At 43.8% G+C, this 20,168-nt stretch overlaps 1 protein-coding gene across 5 annotated transcripts in view; it reads right to left on the bottom strand.

Moving 5' to 3' along the window:
- Positions 1-4,020: 4,020 nt before the first annotated feature.
- KCNQ2 (potassium voltage-gated channel subfamily Q member 2) overlaps positions 4,021-20,168 on the bottom strand; it is a 123,362-nt gene continuing 107,214 nt past the window's right edge. For 4 of the 5 annotated variants that reach the window (XM_035122638.2, XM_035122640.2, XM_035122639.2 and 1 more), the window contains 2 exons: positions 6,626-6,749; positions 4,021-5,457 (listed from right to left, as the gene is read on the bottom strand). In XM_035122638.2, coding sequence (XP_034978529.2) covers positions 4,735-5,457; positions 6,626-6,749 — 847 coding nt within the window. In that variant the 3' untranslated portion in view covers positions 4,021-4,734. Of the gene's footprint in view, positions 5,458-6,625; positions 6,750-18,106; positions 18,194-20,168 lie in introns of all 5 variants that reach the window. The other variant, XM_035122636.2, reaches the window with a different exon arrangement.

The raw sequence follows: 20,168 nt of genomic DNA on the forward strand, positions 1-20,168 counted from the left end.
TCTCTAGTCACATGTCAATGAGGTGGCCATGTGTGATTTGTGAATGTTAATTGGAATGCGGATGCTCATTGGAATGACATCTAAAAGTGGATCACATTCAAAACAACAGGGCTGAGGTCCAGAACAGCCCATGTTGCTTGTGCAAGAGAAACCATCTTTATGGCACCTCCCAGTGCTGAATGACAACCGTTTTTAAAAAAACATGGAGTTGAAATAGGGATAAACCAAAGATACCTTACAGGATTTTTGTAAGGCTAACCACAGTAATCTATGCAAAGCACTTTGACCATTCCAAAGTGCTACATGTATACTAACTACTACTACTACTGCTACCATTTAGATATTAGATGTCTCAACTTATCCAACGGAGGTTTATATTTAGACATTTTCTTTCACAATAAAAATATGATGTGCTGCCATCACAGATGGTCAGTATATCAGTATCGCTTGCCAAACCTTCTGAGTTGGTGGATTTGCTTGCTAGCATTTGCATATGAATATTATGTTTTGCAATCTTCTCTTGGCAAAATTTTGGGAGTGCAGAGCTTATACACGAGGCATTGTTTCCTACGTGTCTTGCTTGGCATGCCTTCGCGGGCCAAAGCTGAATGCTAGCCTGAGAAGCACGCACTCATATAAAATGAGTTTTCTAGGGCGTTTCAGCAGTGGGGAGAGTTTATGAGTGGCGTTATCTCAGAACTAAAAATATAAGCTTGGTTAATAAGCTATCAAAAGATTGTGTTTGTCTCCCTTTAGACTTACTATAAGGCACATAATATTGTGCCTACAGAGGGTCAACAACTATACTGCAGTGAATAAATACAGCGTATTTATATTCAGTATTGACTCTGCCCAAAAAGCATCCTCCCGGAAACTCAATTATCACAACCAGCTGAAGAAGATTCTAGGATTAAGGAGAAGACTTCTTATTTGACCTTCCTAACATTCTCATAATGAATATGTCTCAGGTTGGATTTCAACTGGAATGCCACCAACACCATAACATTGCACTGTGCTTTTAATGTCATTATTCCTTATGTCAAAAATTCTTGGTAGTTGTAAATTTGCTTCCCTCTCTTTCTTCTTTAAGGAAAGTTAACAGACAAACATTGTTATTAAAAAATCATTTTGCCAGCCTGTAATAGCACCATGTAATGGATTTGCATTAAACATCAAATTGATTTTAAAAAAAAAGTGGCTCAGGGAACGGGAACTCTTGGGATGTGTTTGCACAGACAGGTTTTAGGTTAAGTTCACCATTAGAGGACTGAATAAAAGCCCAGGCGCTTGCCATCACTTGCTATCAGCAATGCCCCAGTACGGTTTTCATGGGACAAACAAGACTGTCCCTGTGCAAGGCAGATCAATGAGCTCAAATCAGATAGGGCAGCATAGGCAAATCAGTGGGGGGACATTTCCATTTCCAAGAACTTTCCATTTCATACTTTCCATTGCGGATCACTATAAACCAAGCAAAGGAAGTTTAATAGGCAGCTAGAATGTGAGGCTGCTGTAATGGAAGCCTGAATCGCAATCTAAGTTAATTAACTCTCATAATAACTTATGGTTGGTGTCAATCTAATTGAACCCCCATTTGAAAGGGATGGCTGTGCTTTGACCAACCTATACCTATGGTTCTAGTTACAGGTAGGTAGCCGTGTTGGTCTGAGTCGAAGCAAAATAAAAAAATTCCTTCAGTAGCACCTTAAAGACCAACTAAGTTTATATTTTGGTATGAGCTTTCGTGTGCATGCACACTTCTTCAGATACCTGAAGAAGTATCTGAAGTATCTGAAGAAGTGTGCATGCACACGAAAGCTCATACCAAAATATAAACTTAGTTGGTCTTTAAGGTGCTACTGAAGGAATTTTTTTATTTTGCTATACCTATGGTTTCATTGTGACAGAAATGTATTTCTTTCAGTCGGTTGACTCGTGTCTACTTTCCATATGTGTTTATTCCTACAGTTTCCAAAACATTTTGTCCTCTCCATCATATTAGCCGCAGGCATGCCTGTGTATGTATGTATGTATGTATGTATGTATGTATGTATGTATGTATGTATACACATACCATACTGGTGCAATTTTTAAATAGTGATTACATTTAAATGCCTTAAATGAATAAATATTAGGGTAATGTTTGGGCTTGTGCTGAATTTTTTTCTTGCTTTATCCTCTGTATGGTGTGTGTTTATATGCACACTGCTTGGAAATACTAATCAACCAATATTTAAAAGCCCGCCCCCTCCGCACCATGGGAGGTTTTTATAAGTAGGGAAAATGTCTTATTTTAAGGGAAATTACAAATTCTTTCTCTGACAGGTTATTCCTCCTTTTATCTCACCAAAGAGTAACTATAGCTTCTTCTGAGATGGTGATTACTCGTGTATTTGATAGAGTTTTTAATTCTTCAGAACTTCTGTTTTATTTATTTGCGTGCACATTTATGCAGATTAAATCTCAGATGATTAATTGGCTAAGATTTCTCTAACCGAATGTAATTTTGCCTCCCAAAGCACATGCCACAATAAATCTATTCATCTTTAAAATGTTCTAAGAGACTCTTGGCTTTGTTGTAGCAGATTAACATACTGGTAACTCTTTATCTGGGCTTTTCTCATTTGTACATTCACTACATCACTTCCTGTTAGGGTGATCTCATGAAAATCCGCATCATGGGAAATATTAAAAAGCAGAACAAGGGCCTGCCTTTTTATGTTGTGAACCTTCTGGACTACTAAACTGACTTTACTTGCTGGGTGGCCAGATCTGAAAATGTCTATGCTGACCAAGAGAGTATCAGAGCTGTCTTCACATACCTCCAGGATGCTATCTGGAAATGCCAACGGGCATCACACTTGGAAACTGCCAAACTCATCTGTGTTGCGATATTATACTTTCATCTGCATCATATATATTTGAGAGTGAAGGCTAGCAAAGGAAATGGGAACTGGGGTGTTCCCTCGCTGTTTCCCGCAATGTGGATTTTGAAACAGCCCAGACCATGCCGAAACTCTGGAAGACAAGTCTCGGGAGAAGCCCGAAATGTGAATCTGCTGCCAGCAGAAAGATAGTGCCCCCCTCAGAACTACACCAAACATTTTGATAAGGCCCCTGGAAATTCTCCCTACTAGCTTTGCACATCTATTCTCCCTCCTAGCCATTCCCTATTTGAACATTTCCAACTTTTAAAATAATCGGGGGAGTGGGGGGGGGGGAAGCAGGACATTTCAAGTGGCAACGGTCAAAATTAGATCTGGGTTGGAAGCTGAAAGGAAGTCCGTCAGGCAAAATCGAGGCAAGCAGCTCTAGACTTGGGACAAGGTTAACAAATGAGAGACATCCATCTATAAATGGGTAGGCTAGAAAGAAGCAGATTTCTTCACAAGAAGTGGGGGTGAACGCTGAAGCTTCCCTGCTGATTGCAAAGTGCGGAAGTCACCAGCTTCTTTCAGCTATGGAACCCAGCAGCCCTTAGCTCAGTTTTAATCTTCCCCCATACAGTGAAGCCCCTCTCACAACTGGAGTCTTCTTGCTTTCGCAACTCCTGTGGGATTTCTGATCTCGGAGCCGCCGCCACACCTTCTTATGAAATTTCACGCTTCTTATGTGCACTGTGTTGGAGGGCTTGCAAGGCATTATCTTCATGTTGCCCTTAAGCCTGCTTCTGCGAGGAAGACTTGCCTCTTTTCTTTTTTTAAACTCGCAAACGAAGCCACTGTGGCACCTAACATGAGGAGCAGCCACCCTAAACTTGGAACAAGAGACCCTAGAAATGTGGCTATGAAATGTGCATGAGCTGGTGGGCACATCATTCTGGCCCTGTTCTTGCAAACTGACCTAGGACCTTTCCCAGCTTCAAAAACACTTTCTCTACCACAGCAGATGGACTTGTCCTCCCAAGGAGGTGTGTTCTCTCCTGATTAGAAAACAGTATTCCAAAGAGTGCAAAAACATCTAAACCTCTGAGCATGCAGATCAATAACTGTTTTGATACTATCCTGCAGATGTGATTGCTGCTGTTGTTGTTTTTAAAAAGGATGAAAGCATCTCATGTGAAAGCAGTCTCACATCCCACACAGACTGCTGTTCTTTGAGCTCAAGCACACCTCCTAAGGCTGTGGTCCTGTCTCCAATCCAATGCCACAATTTTGTCTCTGAAAATTGGCCCTTTGGACACCAATCGTTCATTATACGGCTCTTCCCGGCTAATTTCTCTGCAATCATAATTAAACCGTCTTTCGTCAATGTACATTACAGCTCTGTTTCTCCCTCCCCACAAGGCATAATTAGTGACACGCTTCTTTTGTAACGCTAGCATGTTTTTTGTGTGCGACCTGATAGCTCAAGTGCCATTGCCTACTCTTAGTAAAAAAGAAGAAATTGTCTCACCAATTGCTCAACCACTGTGCCCTCTTAGCTTAAAAGATTACCAAGAGTCTAGGCTACCTAGCCTGGAGTAAGATCACAGTTTCACCTATCTAGTTTAGAAAGATGGTATGAAAGAAATCCAGACATTTCGAAATTATTCACTACAATGCCCCCTCTCTCTTTTTTGGAAAGAACAGGCATAGCTTCTGCTCCCACCACCCCCGGACCAAGCTATGGCAAAACACCCACAATTTTTGGGTTGCAGAACATTAGCTCCCAGTCTCCTGAAGATGTCCGGTATGTGGACAGCATCGTTGCCCCCATGCTCTTGAAGTTGTGTTCAGGTGGCTTTCTTTTCCTTCACTGCCTAGGAGCTGACCAGCCCATGTCACTGAAAGGTCCCTCGCCGGTTGCTGACCTCGGCGGAGGCCCATAGGGTGTGCAGAGGTCAGAATCCGTATCTGACTCGCCTTCTGCTATGTAAGGTCTGATTTTGGCCACAGCGGTGTAGCAACCGTTGTTAAGGACGTCCAAATTTTCTTTGGACTGCGAGATGCTGAACCCGCTGAAGGAACGCTCCAGTTCCTCGTGGTCCACCGATGGGATAGAAATAGAGGTGTCGCTGTCCCTCAGAGCACTCTCTGGGTGCTTAGCTGTAATGTCTTCGTTCTTTGCGTACTCAGCGCTGGCCCTGTTCCCACCACCGTAGGCAGAGAAGGAGCGCTCGTGAGAAGGCGGAGGTGGGATTCTCACCAAAGAACCAGCATCGCCAACCGGGGAGGTCCCGTGGCTTTGCCGTTGATATGTCTGCCAAGAAGTGGAAGGGGGGCATGAGTTGTTTGGCACCGTTGTGGCAGGAGGTGCAGAGAAATTCTTCTGTCCCATCGAACTCGTGGAGCGAATGATCTTGATGATGCAGCCGTTTTTGTCAATGTGCTCCCTGCTGTCTTCCGGGCTGTGGTAGGGTGGTGCGGGGTCAGGTTCCTTCGGCCCAAAGTAGGCTTCTGTTTCATTTGGTGGAATCCCCATCCGTTGCATGTAGATGTTCACCAGGAAGTCCAGCTTCTTCTCCATGGACTGGACCTGGAAAATGCCACACAGGACCCAATGCATGGGCATCCACAACATTTTAGACCCAAGCAACTTTGGATTCACCCCAAACTTCATCTTTAAAATGTTATTTTGCAGACAAGTCATCCCCTGATCCATGACCACAAATATGTATACCAGGTGGGGGGAACATTTGACCCTCCAGATGTTGCTGGGCTGAAACGCCAATCATCCTCAGCCATTGACCATGTTTGATGAGGCAGATGGGAGTTGTAGCTCAGCAACATAATAATAATAATAATAATAATAATAATAATAATAATAATAATAATAATAATAATTTTATTTATACCCTGCCCTCCCCAGTCAAAACCAGGCTCAGGACGGCTAACACCAATAAAATTACAATAAGACATAAAAGAAAAGAAAAGAAATAATTAAAATACAGATTAAAATACAATATTAAAATTTAAAATTTAAAATGCAGCCTCATTTTAAGTAGTCCATAAATCCAAACCATGAGGGAGGAAAAACATATGGGTCAGACTGAATCCAACCCAAAGTCCAGGCGGAACAGCTCTGTCTTGCAGGCCCTGCGGAAAGATGACAAATCCCGCAGGGCCCTGGTCTCCTGTGAAAGAGCGTTCCACCAAGTTGGGGCCAATACTGAAAAGGCCCTGACCCTAGTTGAGGCCAATCTAGCCACTTTATGGCTCGGGATCTCCAGAATATTGTTGTTTGTGGACCTTAAGGTCCTCCACGGGAGGACAGCTTTTGACAGCTAAAGGTTTTCCACACTTGATGTATATGCTTCCTTATTGCACCTCTTTGGCTTAAGCCTTCCATCTGCATCTTGGCTCATACAAGAGCTAAGTACATGGTAACAGCATTTGCTTAGATTCACGCTTGGGTAATAAGTTTTTAAACTTTTTCCCCCTTTAATGGGCATTCATCAGGACATATATACCAAAGAAAGAGGGAGGTGAGAATCAGAGGAAGAAATCGGACAGAGGCTCCCTCTCTATCAGATCAATTGCCATTCAGCTCCTCCCTTCCTTCATCAGAGACCAGTCTACTTGGCTTCTTTAGAGGGAGAGGTGACACAATGAGGCTTCCTTCCCTCCTTCCTTCCTCCGCCCCCTTTCCCCCACAAATTCACATTAATTAATTTTTAAATTATTATTACAAATTTTCAACATACCTGTTTTTCCACCTTTCCAAGTCTGCCCATCATACTTGGATCTTCAGGAGGCTCCCCTTCACCTGGGCCTTTGGTTCGGTCCTTATCTGTCATTGACGGCCCTCTCCCAACAATCTGGTCAACTCTACCAGGAGCACAAACCCCACCCCAGAAAAAGCCATGAAGTTAGTAAGCTACAATCAAGGATCTAGAACTCTGCTCTATTCTGACTCCTCTGTAGGGCAAAGGAAATGTATTCCCCTTAACTGATACGTATTACACAACTGTTTGCCTAAATAGAGGGAGGCAGTTAAAGATAAACTTGGACACAAAAACTTATCTCTATTTCTGTTCGTGACATATATATTGGTTCATAACACGTGGCTCCACTTCTAATCCAGCATATTATGCATAGTAAACTTGCCCTTTGAGAAGAATTTGGTGTCAAGCCTGTTAATTACCAAATAAATTAGGATGTTTTGGGGCAGTTGCTTGTGGATAGATTTTGTCTATATATTTAATCTGAACATTATTTCTGTTCTTCTCTGCCTAAAAAGTTCTGAAGAGTCCTGCAGCACTTATTCATGTGGAAAAGTATCAGTTTGGAAGTTAAATGTTACAGGTTTCCAAAAACTGACACCGACATAATAAATTAAAGGTTTCCAGTTTGCAAGATTTGAACTTTCCATTGCACCATAATTTGGTTCTGGATTTCAGGAGACTTTTTGAATTTCAAAATCCTTGAATCCAGATTACATCCTCGAAAGCTGGTACAGTGGAACCTCGGTTTATGAACACCTCGGTTTACGAATTTTCGGTTTACGAACGCCGCGGATCCATCTGGAACGGATTAATTCACTTTCCATTTCTTTCAATGGGAAAGTTCGCTTCAGTTTATGACCGCTTCAGTTTATGAACAGACTTCCAGAACCAATTACACCCATGCTTCGGGTTAAGTACGCTTCAGGTTGAGTACTCCGCGGACCCGTCTGGAACGGATTAATTCACTTTCCATTACTTTCAATGGGAAAGTTCGCTTCAGTTTATGAACGCTTCAGTTTATGAACAGACTTCTGGAGCCAATTGTGTTCATAAACCGAGGTACCACTGTACTTGTCTCAGCTGTCCTTGAGATACGGGCAGCTCATTTTTAATTGCCCCACATTCATACCGTATCTCTTCCTGCAAGAAAACAGCATGACCAATAGCTGTGGTGGCTGGGGCTGATGGAAGTTGCAGTTCAACAACCAACACAATGGACCATATACTTCTAATTCTTGGCATTGATAAAATGGAAACATGGCTTAACACAGACAGTTCTGTTTCCTAATATATTTTACAATACAGCCGTTCTGAGTAAAGATTGTGTCAACCCCACCTAATATAGTAGGCCACACACTTCATTCTACCCCAGAATATGGTCATTTATATAAGGCAGGCATTGCATCGCTTTTTATATTTAATAAAAAGCCTATTCAGACATGTGGTTTTATTATGTACATTTGTGGGTTTTTTAAAATGTGATTATATATATATATATATATATATATATATATATATATATATATATATATGAAACATTTATTATGTCTACTGTTTTCACTCTGTTTTTCCTGCTATTTTAAAATGAATATCTCATACTATTTTCTGTAAACCGCTTAGAGTTTTTATTATTACCATTATCATTATGTGGTGTATATATTTTGCTGAAGAAACGAAACCTGAGCCATTAATTAATCCTGGCCAACTTTACCCTTGCATAATATGCCAGAAGTGCGTAGGTGACATAGAGAAGAAAACAAGAGCAGAAAAACAAGTACGTTAAATTTGTCTGGAACCAAGTTGGTTTTCAGAAAAAGGAACTAAAACAAGGCTTCTTATGCAGTTCTGCAGTGTGGGCAACAGTTCCATGCACATAGAGATGAATGAGAGTTATGAGTTCAAATGCAGACAGGGGAAGGGGAAGAGGGGATTAAGAAGAAAAAGATAGTAAAGCACTTTGCAAAATTAAAAGGTGCTCTCTCGGTTACACATTGTCATGAAAACCAAGGAAAGGGGCAAAACACAAGGCCATTTTCAACCATACAGCCAACCAAGATGCCTTATTCTGACAGAGAAAGGGTTAGAGTTGTATTTGTACCTGTTTTAGGGTGTTCTGAATGTGAAGACTGCAAACCAGGAGTGGGGAACCTTTGTGGCCCGGTGGGCCAGATCTCCCCACACTTCGCAGGCCAACTTTGACAAGTGGATGGACTGCTCACCTGTCAATCATCGGACATCACAATGACATCAGGCGGCTGATAGGTAGGCGGCGCTGCCCACCTGTCAGCTGACCCACAGGGCTGAGGGGACGGAGATGCTTCACCAAGGAATTCACTCATGAAGCAGCCCCCAGCAGGATTCAAGTTCCATCCTGCTCCCTGCAGGGGTCTGCACCACCAGGGCGCACACTGGTGAAGCAGCACCTAGCAGGACTGAACCCCACCCATCGCTCGATGTCACTCATTGAGTGATGTCAGCTGATTGAGTGGCATATTCCCCAGAGTGGCTGGGGAAACCCAGACAGATGGGTGGGGTATAAAGAATAAAATTATTATTTATTCTATTTATGACAGGTGGGAGCCATTTGGGGAAATGGTCTCATGGGCCAAAGTAGAGCCTGTGATGGGCCAAAATTGGCCCATGGGCCAAATGTTCCCCACCTGTCAGGAGTCCAGCTGGATAACACAGTAAACATTGGTAATTTAAAAGGAGGATTTATTGCAAAAACAAACAGATAGTTCCAGATGGCTCTAACAAAGCCTTCGGCATCATTATTCAAGATGACCCTTCTGAAGACTCCTTCCGGTGTCTATAGAATATATTGAACTTTCGCACCTTACGTCTCTTGTTTTGCTTCCAGTCCAGCAGCCCTCCCATTCGTCGACTCCTTGGACTTATTGGATCATCTCCATCCTCTTCCTTTTCTGAGAGACTCTCTCTGTGTCTGTTCGCTCGTTTGATCTCCCTGAGAGCTTTGGCTGTGTTCCAGCCCACTCTCAGCTACTGCCTTATCAAGGTCAGGAAGAGCCGAAGTCTGCAGCTGCCGGCTCTCCCCTGCCTGACTAACATCTAAGCCTCTCTGTTGCTGGCTGCTTTCTGCCATTGGCTGCAAACCTTTGCTTGGAGCTGGCTTATTCCTCACACCACCCCTGCTGTAAATAATCACAAGGGAATTTTCCAGTTCGCACAACTCACTGGGCGTCTGTGTTTTTTCAGAGCTGCGTGCCTCCCCACCCTTCCCCATGCATATGAGATGGGTGCTCAATGCTGACACACAAAAGCTCTTCTTCTTTTTTTGAGGGAGAGGAATGACACAAGCGGAACCTCTGTGCAATTAACCATCAAAATGAGGAGCACAGCATGGTGTAAGGGGGCAGGGCATCCTCTTCCCACCAAAAGGAGGCCCATTAAGTTGCATGGATTTGGGCACTGAAAATTCTTCATATATCCAGTGGGTGTTGTGAATTATAGAGCAACACAAAAGTGAATGCTGACAAGACCAGGCTTTGTGCACATTCCCTTGTAAAAGTCAATAGTTGCTACATTTTGTGGATCAACAGGAACATATCCTTTCAAAAAAGTTCTGCTCAGTGGGTCACAAGTTATGTTCTTTTGTGAGAAACCATACATCTAGTATTCTTTCTCTGATAAGGCAGGAAAACCAAATAAATGCATCTAAGAGGTTGGAAGATAAAGGTCATGAGTGTGGGGTCTATATGGAACACCCCTATCTAACGGCATTTATTTAGATGCAAACAAATTATGAAAAGAACCATAAATCAATTGTGAACTTTGATTTAGTCGCATCAAAGCCAATGTGTGATCTTGTGCCTTTATACATTGTCCTTTCAGTATGTGATCAGGTATCCCCACATCAATGAAGTGGATTATTTTGGGTGGTGGGGTTAAGAATGCATCTCTGTTACCCAAAGAACAAAAATGGAGAGTGACCACCTTCTCTGCTCCCCTCTGGAAACTGCACAATTGGTTCAAAACAGGAGCTTCAAGCTCCAGTCTAAGGGATCATTCACACATTACAGTGGTACCTTGGTTCTCAAACGCCTTGGTACTCAAACAACTTGGAACCCAAAAGTAAGTGTTCTGGTTTGCGAACATTTTTCGGAGTGTTACGTTTCCAGTTTGAGTGCCGCATATCCGTTATGGGTGTTACTCTGAGGTCTGTCGGTTTTTGCTATTTGTTTTGCGGTTTTGTTTACGCTGCTCTTTTTGTTTTGTTTTTGTGACTGTGTGGAACCCAGTTCAGCTACTGATTGATTTATTGTGTGACTGCAGTACATTGTTTATTGCTTTCATTTTATGGATCAATGGTCTTGTTACATAGTAAAATTCATGTTAAATTGCTATTTTAGGGGTTGTTTTAAAAAGTCTGGAACGAATTAATCCATTTTGCATTACTTTCCATGGGACAGCGCGCCTTGGTTTTGGAACACTTTGGTTTTGGAATGGACCTCCAGAACAGATTAAGTTTGAGAACCAAGGTACCATTATATAGTACTCTTCTACATGAAAGCGTCTCATGAGCACACCTAAAAACAGAATGTGTGAATGCAATGAAAATATTTTTGCAAACGCGTAAAGACAAGGGCACTCATCAGGTAGCCAGGATTAATGGCAGCTCCCTGCTGAACTGCACTTGATAGAATACCAGGTTTCTCACTGTGTCTTGATGGTGAAATGTCCCTAAGGAGTGTAGAGTCTTGCTCTCTAATGTGACCTCAAAGTGAATGGAAGGAGACACCATCTGCACAACAGGAATTTTAAACTGCTGCTCTGTCCCAGCTCCTGCCAACCTAGCAGTTTGAAACCATGCCAGTGCAAGTAGATAGATAGGTACCGCTGTGGCAAGAAGGTAAATGGCGTTTCCGTGCACTCTGGTTTCCGTCACGGTGTTCCATAGCGCCAGAAATAAGCGCCACACCCCATAGTCACCTTTGACTGGACTTAACCGTCCAGGGGTCCTTTACCTTTTTTTACCTTTATAAACTCTACCAATACTCTATGGATGTTACAATTCCTACTTGTGTATATGAGGTGAGAAGAACTCTTTTAGATCAGAGTAATCGCCCATCTCACCAAGAATTCTGTCCTCCAAAGTGGCCAACCAGGTGGTTGTGGGATGATCACAAGCAAAGCATGGAAACAGCAGCCCCCTTTCCCAGCAGCTGGTACCCAGGGGTATATAGCCTTTGAAGCTGAAATGAGTGACGTCCCCCTCTGAGAAGGGGTGCAAAGACCAGTAGTTTCAGTCCTAAGCATATCAGCACCTTCAGTTGGTGCCAAATCTGTGGTCTGTTCATTAAAGTTTAAGTTGATTTCCGCACACCTTAGCTGCACCTATCCAAACAGTGATATATATAGATTGATTGATTGATTGATTGATCATTATGCATTACTTCTAAAGAGCCAGTTACAGGTAGGTAGCCGTATTGGTCTGACGTAGTAGAAACAAAATAAAAAAATTCCTTCCAGTAGCACCTTAGAGACCAACTAAGTTTGTCATTGGTATGAGCTTTCGTGTGCATGTATCTGAAGAAGTGTGCATGCACACGAAAGCTCATACCAATGACAAACTTAGTTGGTCTCTAAGGTGCTACTGCGAGGGATTTTTTTATTTTGTTTCTAAAGAGCTACTTGCTATTCAGAGACAATACGGAGAAAGTTATCTCGTTGCACCCTGCTCTGTTTTCACTGCTGACTTGGGATGGAAAAATACTTCACTCCATGTTAATCGTTTGTAAGTGACTTTCCTTCTTTGAAACGATGCGGAAAGAAATAATATATATATATATATATAAAAATTCTCAGCTCAGCCAGGCTGCAGGTATCTCTCATGCTTCGTTATGTTCCATGCTTATGGAAACATGCAAATGGGAGTGTTCGTAGGTTTATCCTCTGGCCAAAAGCGGATAGAGCAAAAGTCAAGGCTACTCAAATGAGGCACAAAGAGAGAGAGGGAGGGAGAGAGAGAGAGAGAGAGAGAGAGAGAGAGAGAGAGAGAGAGAGAGAGAGAGAGATGAATTTTTAGAATGAAGGTATATTTTTAAAAATTGCCTTCTGAGCACAATCCAGGCACTGGAGCCAAGCCTTTTCATCCATGTCACATGACTGGCTACTTACCCTCAGACTGGTTTGAAATATTTGTTAGGTTATCCCTGGCGACATGATGGTTTATAATGGGGCAAATCCCCATGTTGCATGAAAAACCACCAATCCGGACACACCTTAATAACTAAACTACACATTCAGAAATACCATGCATGTGGCGATGCCCTCCTGGGACTGTTCCTTTTTCAGAATGGGGGAGGTTGTGCTGATGGCCCCTCACACACACACACACACAAAATAATCCCTGAACGGGGAATGCTTGCACATTATGAAGAGGGATGCACTGGAACTATTCTTCATAGTCTCTGTTTATTGTTACCTTTTAGCAGACTTATTCCATACAGCCACCATTTGATCCTCACAACAAATGGATGGACAAATTGAGGGACAGTGACTGGCTCAGTGTTGCCCAGTGAGCTAGGTGGGGATTTGAACTCAGGTCTCCTCAATCCTAGTCCAATACTCTGCTAGCTTCCCCTGGTAAACAAATAAATAAGCACCAAATTATGTTATTCTCTTCTAAAGCCTGAAGTAGTACTGTGCAAGGGGGACTGTGCCATGTGACTTTTCTGAAAGTGAAGTTCATTCTCTTAATCCCTCTTGGTCCAAAGGGAATACCAGCAGCATACCTTTCTGAATTTTAGTGACAATAAATGAGATTAGGAAATGTGGTTCTCTGTTCTGAACCCCAGAATTGGGATGCACTGTCAAAATAAATTTGACCTGTTTTGTGATCCATAGTAGGCATCCTATATAATAATGTCCAAGTTGTCCCTGCGTCCAAGCTGTCCCGTGTGTCCCTGGGGTACTGCGCATGTGCCCCAGGGATACAGGGATTGGACAGCAGAGACTGCGCGCACGCACTCTCCCCCCCCCTCTGCCTCCTCCACCCGCCACTCCCGCCGGACACCGCCTCACTGCAGGGCACGTCAGGGAAGCGAGGGTGGAGGCCGGCGAAGGCCTCCTCGCAACCCTCCCTGGCCCGTGAGAGGAGCGGCGGTTGGAGGAGGCGGGGGGGAGAGTGCACGCGTCCTTCCTGTGGGGGGCTGGGGGAGAGGAAGGAAGGAGGAGAAAGCGCTCCTCCGTTCCTGTCCCCCTGCCGCCGACAGCAAGGACGGGTCCCAGGGTTCGGAGAAGCGCTGCACAAGCGCTTCTCCGAACCGTGGGATGTCTGCTTCCTGTCGGCGGCTGCGGGAGAGGAACGGAGGAGGAGAAAGCAGCGCTTTCTCCTCCTCCGTTCCTGTCCCCCTGCCGCCGACAGCAATGACAGGTCCCAGGGTTCAGAGAAGCGCTGCGCAAGCGCTTCTCCGAACTCTGGGATGTCTGCTTCCTGTCGGCGGCTGCGGGAGAGGAACGGAGGAGGAGAAAGCAGCACTTTCTCCTCCGTTCCTGTCCCCCTGCCGCCGACAGCAATGACAGGTCCCAGGGTTCGGAGAAGCGCTGCACAAGCGCTTCTCCGAACCCTGGGAGGTCTCCTTGCTGTCGGCGGCTGCGGGAGAGGAACGGAGGAGGAGAAAGCAGCGCTTTCTCCTCCTCCGTTCCTGTCCCCTTGCTGCCGACAGCAATGACAGGTCCCAGGGTTCGGAGAAGCGCTGCGCAAGCGCTTCTCCGAACCCCAGGATGTTCTAGAGCCCGTTATTGAACGGGCTGAAATACACTAGTATATATATAAAATATATCTCTGTCTTCAAACAACAACCAATAGATTCTTGAGGAATGCCTTTATTACAATAGGACTCACATTCTAATCCTCCAAATGACTTATTTAGGGGCACGTGACAGCTGATGTGCCCCCACTGGGATCTTTGATCTTGCTACTTAGAATGGGAGGTCCCAATCCGATTTTCAGACCACCCTCCCATTTCAAAAAGCACTTGGTATGGGGCCAGGGGAAGCGAGTGTGGTGCTTGTTTTGAGAAACACAAATCCAGGCTCCCTTGGCCAAATATAACATAATTCCTTGGATGCTGGACAATGGCAGCAAGCCAGGGAGGTATAATGGGAGTGCATCCAACTGGGTGTGAATGAATACCTTGTACAGTCATACCTCGGGTTAAGTATGCTTCAGGTTGAGTACTTTCAGGTTTAGTACTCCACGGACCCAGAAGTGTTTACTTCCGGGTTCCACCGTGCGTGCAGGCGCTGAAGCATTCTGTGCGCTTCACGCATGCGCAGAAGTGATCTATCAGCGCTTCGTGCACGTGCACTATCGCCGTTCGAGTTAAGTACTTTTCGGGGTGCAAATAGCACCCCGGAACCAATTAAGTACTTAACCCAAGGTACCACTGTAATTTTTTTCATCTACAATACTGTCTTATTTATTTTATAATACAGTACATTGATTATTGCCTTCATTTTATGGATCAATGGTCTCGTTAGACAGTAAAATTCATGTTAAATTGCTGTTTTAGGGGGTGTTTTTCATCGTCTGGAATGGATTAATCCACTTTCCATTACTTTCAATGGGAAAGTTTGCTTCAGGTTAAGTACACTTCAGGTTAAGTACGGACTTCCGGAACCAATTAAGTACTTAACCTGAAGTACCACTGTAATCCATTTTCTTTTCAACAGCAGCCTGCGGAGGATATAAATGACCCTTGGAAGCCATGACTTGGCTACCAACAATTTACAAAGTGATATGGAATGCAATCACTTCTCCCAAAACCTAGCACGGTTAAGCTAGCTGTACTCACTCGGGACTTTGGATTTGCTGTTTTAAACTAATCAGTTAACTAAGTGACAAACATATTGGCTAGTGAAATACAAGCATCAAGAATCTCTTAAGGCTTGGTATACACAAACAGTGGCAAGAGGCAGACCACGCAACAGATCACTCACATGCCCTAACTCACTGTATGGGCCCAGTGGATTTCACACTGCAGTACCAGAAGCATATTTTGTTGTTGGCATGCCACGCTAAACAACTGGCCGGAAACCTGTGTTCATGTATGTTGTTTTACACCGCTGGGACCTGCTTAGCCACTGAAACAATCCTGTTTCACAATGGATTTCTCTCACTGAGCTCAGATGCCGAGTTAACATATCATCTCGGGTAAGTGGTACCTGATAGCAAATGTCATGGGATGTGAATTCAGTTGGTGCGAGCAAGTTGGTGTGGGGGCCTGGATTGTATTGTTTTTCAAAAATCCCATAGTACCATCTACAGTTTAGGAATGCTGAGGTACTTAAGCTGGTTAACTACTGATGGGGTCAGCGATTTGGCTCCTCTGGCACTGTGACATTCAATCCCTATCCATTTTGAATCTCTCTGGTACGGAGACAAGCTAAAGCCATAGCTGTGAGATGCAACATGTTCCTTGGTATTAGAAGTCCATTCTACCATAACTCAGAGCAGGAGTTTTATTGTGGCTGCCCATTCTATGAAGCAGCATTTGTGTGTTGACAATCAACTGAAGACATTTTTGTTCCAAGCTGAACAGGTCTCTACAATGGGTGTATTTCAAATTCATCTGCTGCTGTTTTTGTGTGTAAATTCTCAACTGTTTTTAGCGCATTCTGCACATCGCCATGAGACATGTATGGAAGGCGATTGATCGATTAACTAATTCATAATTAAACAGCAGTCTACATTGTGGGATGCGGGTGGCGCTGTGGGTTAAACCACAGAGCCTAGGGCTTGCCAATCAGAAGGTCGGCAGTTCGAATCCCTGCAACGGGGTGAGCTCCCGTTGCTCGGTCCCTGCTCCTGCCAACCTAGCAGTTCGAAAGCACATCAAAGTGCAAGTAGATAAATAGGTACCGCTACAGCGGGAAGGTAAATGGCGTTTCCATGTGCTGCTGGTTTGCCAGAAGCGGCTTTGTCATGCTGGCCACAGGACCCGGAAGCTGTACGCCGGCTCCCTTGGCCAATAATGCGAGATAAGCACCGCAACCCCACAGTCGGTAATGACTGGACCTAATGGTCAGGGGTCCCTTTAGCTTTACCTACATTGATGTAATTACAGTTTACAAGTTCTTGGTTGCACTAGATAAAATTACTGTGTTTAAGGCTCTTTAAGCCACAGTTAAATGTTATTAACTAGAAATAAGTGAGAATAAACCAGGGGGTAATTGTAGCCTCTCTAGTATGATGCATTTCAGATTTTATATACAGTAGTACCTCGACTTGCGAATGACTCGGCAACCGAATTTTTCGACTTACGAATGGGGGTAATGGCCGCACGCTTATGAACGTCTTGACATCCGAGGAATAAATGCGGCGGTTTTAGATAGGGATTTTTCGACTTACAAATTTTTAGATAAGGTTGCTTCGACTTACGAATTTTTCCATTTTCAATGCATTCCTATGGGAAATCGCGTTTCCAATGGCGTTTTTCCACTTACGAATTTTTCGACTTACGAAGGTGCCTTCGGAACGGATTAAATTCGTAAGTCGAGGCACCACTGTATATATTCAGGGAACGTTTTCCATATTGACTTGACTGCCCACATACCCTTGTGCGTCTGCCATAAGAATGCTGGGTTATGTTTCATGGAGAATATTTAGTTCTTGCAAGATGCTGTCCAGCATCATTAGAACCACTGCTATTACTCCATGTGCAATGGGACCCCATTCAACACTCCCCTGTAATTCCAGATGAATGGATGCTGTGAGCAAGCTCTCTTTCAGGGAAGCTTCTCTGCCATTTGTAACCTTTTCATTGGAGAACCTTGGATAAGCTTTTAGAGCTTATTGGGGAAGCAATGTTCTACCATTTTGTGCAGGAAGAATGTTGCAAACCAAAGAAACAATGTGATTGGGATTATCCACAGGGCAATGTGCAACGCGGTTTCTCATCTCATCTATCGTAGAAGACACTTTGGGGCACATGGGAATTATTGAGTTTCCCCCTGTTCAAGGAAGAGAATGGGTCCATACTGGATCTCAGCCTGCACATAAGCCTTGAGCCACTAGCTAAAAACCTTCCAAAAGTATTTCGGCATCTGGGCAATTTCTCTCCATTAGAAGGAAAGGGCTCTCCTTGTTCTAAAGGAGACTGAAATTCCTGCAACACAAATGCCGTGATTTTTACCATTCTAAGCCTAAGAGCTGAGAGAGCCTCGAATGGCTCCATCGAAGGAAAACGATGGGAAATGATGATGATGATTGGAGAAGTGTCCTTTGGCCATTTCCGGGTTTGCACTGCTGTGAAGGCCCACCTTTGGTGTCTCTAAAAGTAAAAATAAATTAAGCACATCCAGGAGAGCAAGCCATTCGGTGCAATATGCGTCAGCAGCACGTGACAAACGCCGTCATTGAACGTGGCATGAAAAGGGGTTGACAGGAAGCAAATGAAAGAATCAGGGAAAAGAGGCATTTTGGCAAGTCCTAACCTAGGCGAGTATTGGGGTGATCCTTTGGTTGAATACTTCTTATGCCGGGGAGTTGAAGGGGGCGGGGGACCCACAATCATATCTATCCTGGCGAAAATAAATGAGAAGAAAAAAAGACACCAGCAAAACGCATAATGAAGCAACATGTCGGAGGAAAACTTGGTTGGAAAAGTTGCAGAGACAGGAAGAACAACTTAAAAGGAAATCAAAGGGAAAGAGAAGTTGAAAAAATTATAATCCGCTCAGAACAGAAGGCAGGTAATCATAACAACTTGATCATTTGGGAGCACACCAAATTCCGACGATTAATCGAAGGACTTGCAGAATTTCCAGCAACAATGGAATAGCTCTTCTTGTGTCGGAAAGGGAAGCTGCTCCGCAATGGAAAGGCAACACATGCTACACAAGCTTGGAACGATTATGGCAATATTCCATTGGGAATGTAGACTTCTCACCTGTCACATTACATGGAACACATTCTCAGCTGGTTTGAGAAAACAAGCTTTGAAGGAGGCAAACACACACCCACGGATGGGATGGGGTGAGAGACGGAAACAAGGCGTAGGGGAAATAATAATGTTACAACTTATGGCACACACCTCACAAGAGCAGCAACAAGTATCATGAGTGGTGAAGGAGGAAGTTGATAGGAGCAACCCTCCCACCCCACCCCCCCAAAAAAGCCAAAAATATTGGAACAGTGCCCTTTAGTGAAATGTTCATTTGAAGACAATTCTAAGCATCTCAAGTTCAAATGACACTTTACATGGAGTACAGCGTTTCTCTCCATCACATGTATTAAAATTCAGAATAGGCTAGGGGCAAGTTGAGAACCTGAGCAGAAGAAGCACAGAAAGAAGGTGCTGGGGCCCTCCCCCTTCCATGAATTTGTCAGCTCAAAATTGCCATCCATATACTGTTTTGTTTTGTTTTTAAAGATGAACAAATTATTTATTAACATTTTGAAAAATGAACAATTGGGTTTTTTAAAAATAAAAAATAAAAAAATCACCCACGGGGGGAAAAGATAAAGGGGCCCCAGTTCTTTTCCCTGAGGGTAAAAAAAGCAGGGCAGGGCAGGTGACGTTAAGCTTTAAAAAATGAAATGAAGAAGGGTGAAATATTTCCTCCAGCCTTTCTCCAGTCAGGGTGGCAACCTGCCTGGTTTGATGTTGGTTTCAAAGCAAAACGAAAACACAGGCCAACCTGTAAAGTGTCGTTTGACACTCTGCTAAACTTTAACCTCGGCTATATCGAGAGGAAACAGATAACCGTTTCTCCAGGGGACAACTTATCACAATTTGAATATCATCCTGCCAAGACGAGAGGGGAATTTTGCCCCCTCTCCTGCTTCCCCCATATTTCAGAAATGTGGTAAATGTCCTCCCTGTTGACTGGGACGAAACAAACGACTGGCCTCCCAGCTTGTTTACCTGGTAAACCATGGCCGTTCACATGGTATGTTGGGTTTGGGGAAACGCTGGTCCTCTAGCTCTTGTTGGACTCCAACTCCCATCAGCCCCAGCCATCGTGGCCAATAGTCAGGGATGATAAGAGCTGTAGTTCAATAACATAGTTGCATTTGCACAATGAATGATGCGTTTCTCTAGTTCTTTTGGGTTCGGTTTTAGAGTCAGATGAAGAGTCGCACAGCCAACAAAGCCAGCAGCAAGAAGCGTGAGGACTTAAGAGTCCTCTTTGGACCCATCAGTCTTCATGGACTGTTCTCCTCTGGCCCATAGAGACACATAGAGCCACTAAGACACATATCTAAGGGGTTCTTAGATCCATACTGGCAAAGGAAGGCTGAAACATTTTCTCCATGCACTGATGCAACCAAGAGAGTGAACCCTTCACATTAGCAAAAACCTAATTTGTTGGGTGGGGCATCTACTGAGCTTCGGTGTCCACAGAAACAGTCCTAACACGTATCAATTCAGTGAAGGAACTCTTGTTACAGTTCCGATCTGTTTGTAATAACCTTGCAAATGTCTGAAGGTTAAGTTAAAACCTTTCCAAGAACAGATTATTAGACTACTGGGAGACAATCTTTGTCCACAAA

The sequence above is a fragment of the Zootoca vivipara genome, chromosome 7, assembly GCF_963506605.1.
Source record: "Zootoca vivipara chromosome 7, rZooViv1.1, whole genome shotgun sequence".
Taxonomy (NCBI): domain Eukaryota; kingdom Metazoa; phylum Chordata; class Lepidosauria; order Squamata; family Lacertidae; genus Zootoca; species Zootoca vivipara.